The sequence below is a fragment of the Oratosquilla oratoria genome, chromosome 40 (assembly GCF_046742065.1).
Source record: "Oratosquilla oratoria isolate Oo_2021 chromosome 40, ASM4674206v1, whole genome shotgun sequence".
Taxonomy (NCBI): Eukaryota; Metazoa; Arthropoda; class Malacostraca; order Stomatopoda; family Squillidae; genus Oratosquilla; species Oratosquilla oratoria.
Window position 1 is genome coordinate 38,733,830 of NC_134816.1, and position 2,356 is coordinate 38,736,185.

At 40.7% G+C, this 2,356-nt stretch overlaps 1 protein-coding gene across 1 annotated transcript in view; it reads right to left on the reverse strand.

Annotated features, from left to right (window-relative positions):
- The window catches only part of LOC143020601 (endocuticle structural glycoprotein SgAbd-4-like), a 4,121-nt gene extending 2,143 nt beyond the window's left edge, over positions 1-1,978 (reverse strand). Inside the window, exon 1 of the mRNA XM_076177038.1 lies at positions 1,666-1,978. Coding sequence (XP_076033153.1) covers positions 1,666-1,809 — 144 coding nt within the window. The 5' untranslated portion in view covers positions 1,810-1,978. The remainder of the gene's footprint in view (positions 1-1,665) is intronic.
- Positions 1,979-2,356: the final 378 nt, after the last annotated feature.

Genomic DNA, 2,356 nt, shown 5'->3' on the forward strand with positions numbered 1-2,356 from the left:
GGAGACAGGATTGCTAGTTAACAGATTCTCGACGTTAAGTGAGAAAGTGGAGACAGGGTTGCTAGTTAAGTGCGTCTCGACGTCAAATGAGAAAGTGAAGACTGGGTTACTAGATAACAGATGTTCGACGTTAAGTAAGAAAGTGTAGATCGGGATGCTAGTTAACAGTAACTCGACGTCAAGAGAGAAAGTAAAGACCGGGGTGGTAGTTAACAGTGACTCGACGTCAAGAGAGGAAATGAGCACTGGGGTGTTGGTAAACAGTGACTCGACGTCAAGTGAGAATGTGGAGACAGGGTTGCTAGTTAACAAACTCTCGACGTTAGGTGAGAAAGTGGAGACCGGGCTACTAGATAACAGATTCTCGACGTTAAGTGAGAAAGTGGAGACTGGGGTGCTAGTTAACAGTGACTCGACGTCAAGAGAGAAAATGGGTACTGAAGTGTTAGTAAACAGGGCTCGACGTCAAGTGAAAAAGTGGAGACCGCGTTGCTAGCGAACGGATTCTCGACGTTAAATGAGAAAGTGGAGACCAGGGGGCTAATAAAGAGCGTCTCTACTTCAGGTGAGAAGTTGATGGCCGGGGTGTTACAAACAATGACCCGACATCAAATGAGAAGGTGAATCTTCTTTGAGGCACATTGGTTTCGCTAATCTGAGTAAAATTGCCTGTCGTCACCTGTAATGAAATAAGCACAGGGACCATGAGATCCATCTTTCTAAGTTGAATAAAATCACCTGATGTCAATGGCTGAACAGAGTTCAAAGAATACCTTTCAGACCCACAGTTAAAACGCAACGAAATTTTTATAAGTAAATCTTCCATTGAAGAAATCGCACACCTGATGCATATGAATAGCAGACATGACGTAATCAACCGACACGTGTTTTCGAGTCTGTGGATCTCATGGTTATGCAGAAAGTATTAGAAAAAAAAGCAGAACCAGTTCAGAAACTACTGCGATAGAGATATTGTTAAAATTCTTTCTATAATCCCCAGTGTGACCTCTCCACTTGCTTACCCTGAAGGAAATGTGAAGTGTACTTTTGATAAAGCAAAAACGAGTTCTTAAGAATACTTAGTTGTTGTTTCTTTTATTCTTATTACAAGGCATGCTATTGTTATCAGTTACTCCATCGCTTAGTTTCATGTAAAATGTTTTACTCTGAGATCATACCCTTTTGATACGCGATGATATATCATTCTAATGATTTAGATAACTAATTTTTTTCTGCTTAGGAAAAAATTTAATAAGTAGATTTCTACCATTTTTTCACACATAAGCTTAAAATGACAATGGAGACTTTGAGCAAATATTTTTTTTAATATTTTGGGGTATAACAGTGATCACATTTGAAATGTAAAATTTAAAGGGAAATACACATCGTCAGTTTCAAAGGGTTTAAAGAAATGCTGCAAGTTTAGAAAAGGCTACACAATTATTTTACGATTATTCAGTTTTGTAAGTAGAGTTATAGTTCTTTCAACACCATTTTGTTCTTTCAACACCATTTTAACCATCAAAAGGCACGAGGTTACTGATAATCGAATAGAATCATTTTGCATTAGGTATGAACAGGTAATTTCTATGGACACCACTTAAATCGCAACAGACCTCGCGGACTTTCTCCGGATTCCCAAAATTTCGAGAAGAGTATACTTACAACGATAAGACGGTTCATGTTGATGAATGCAAGAGAGCTCCTCGAGGGATCGTACAATGGAACTGATGCCGAACTGGAGCCGAGGCTCCTATTTATATGAGGTCCTTCACAGGGCGAGAGTCTCTCTGTAATTGTCTTCGCCATGCTGCGGTTAAAGGTGGAGGGGGAGGGCGGAAGGAGCTTCTGAGGGAACTTGAGGAATGTGAGAGGCCAGGGGCGGAGAGGGACTCTCAAGGGCGTGGGAGATCATGGAATAACTGGGGCGAGAAATGGGTGTAACGAAGGCAAGAATGCAATTCTTTCTCAAAAAGTCCTTTCCCCCGACCCTACCCCCGTTGACATCACAGACGCTCCACGAACCTAACCTAATCTTACCAAACTTAACTTAACCTAAGTTAGTCCAACCAAACCAAACCTAACCTAACCAAACCCAATATCCAACCTAACTCGACCCAGCCTAACTTAACCAAACCTAACCCAACTTAACCCATCCTTGTTCAGTCTAACCTAACTTCCTTTACTTATGTAAGGACAACAACACATGATGTCAAAGTGGGAAGCAAGGATCCCCGCGAAAGAATTATGTATCTGCATAGAGACTGTCATGAGAATGTAATTATGAATTTTACCAAAGTGCGCACTGTCTTCAAGTTTGCCATCTCCTGTGGTAATTTTGCATTTATATATATAT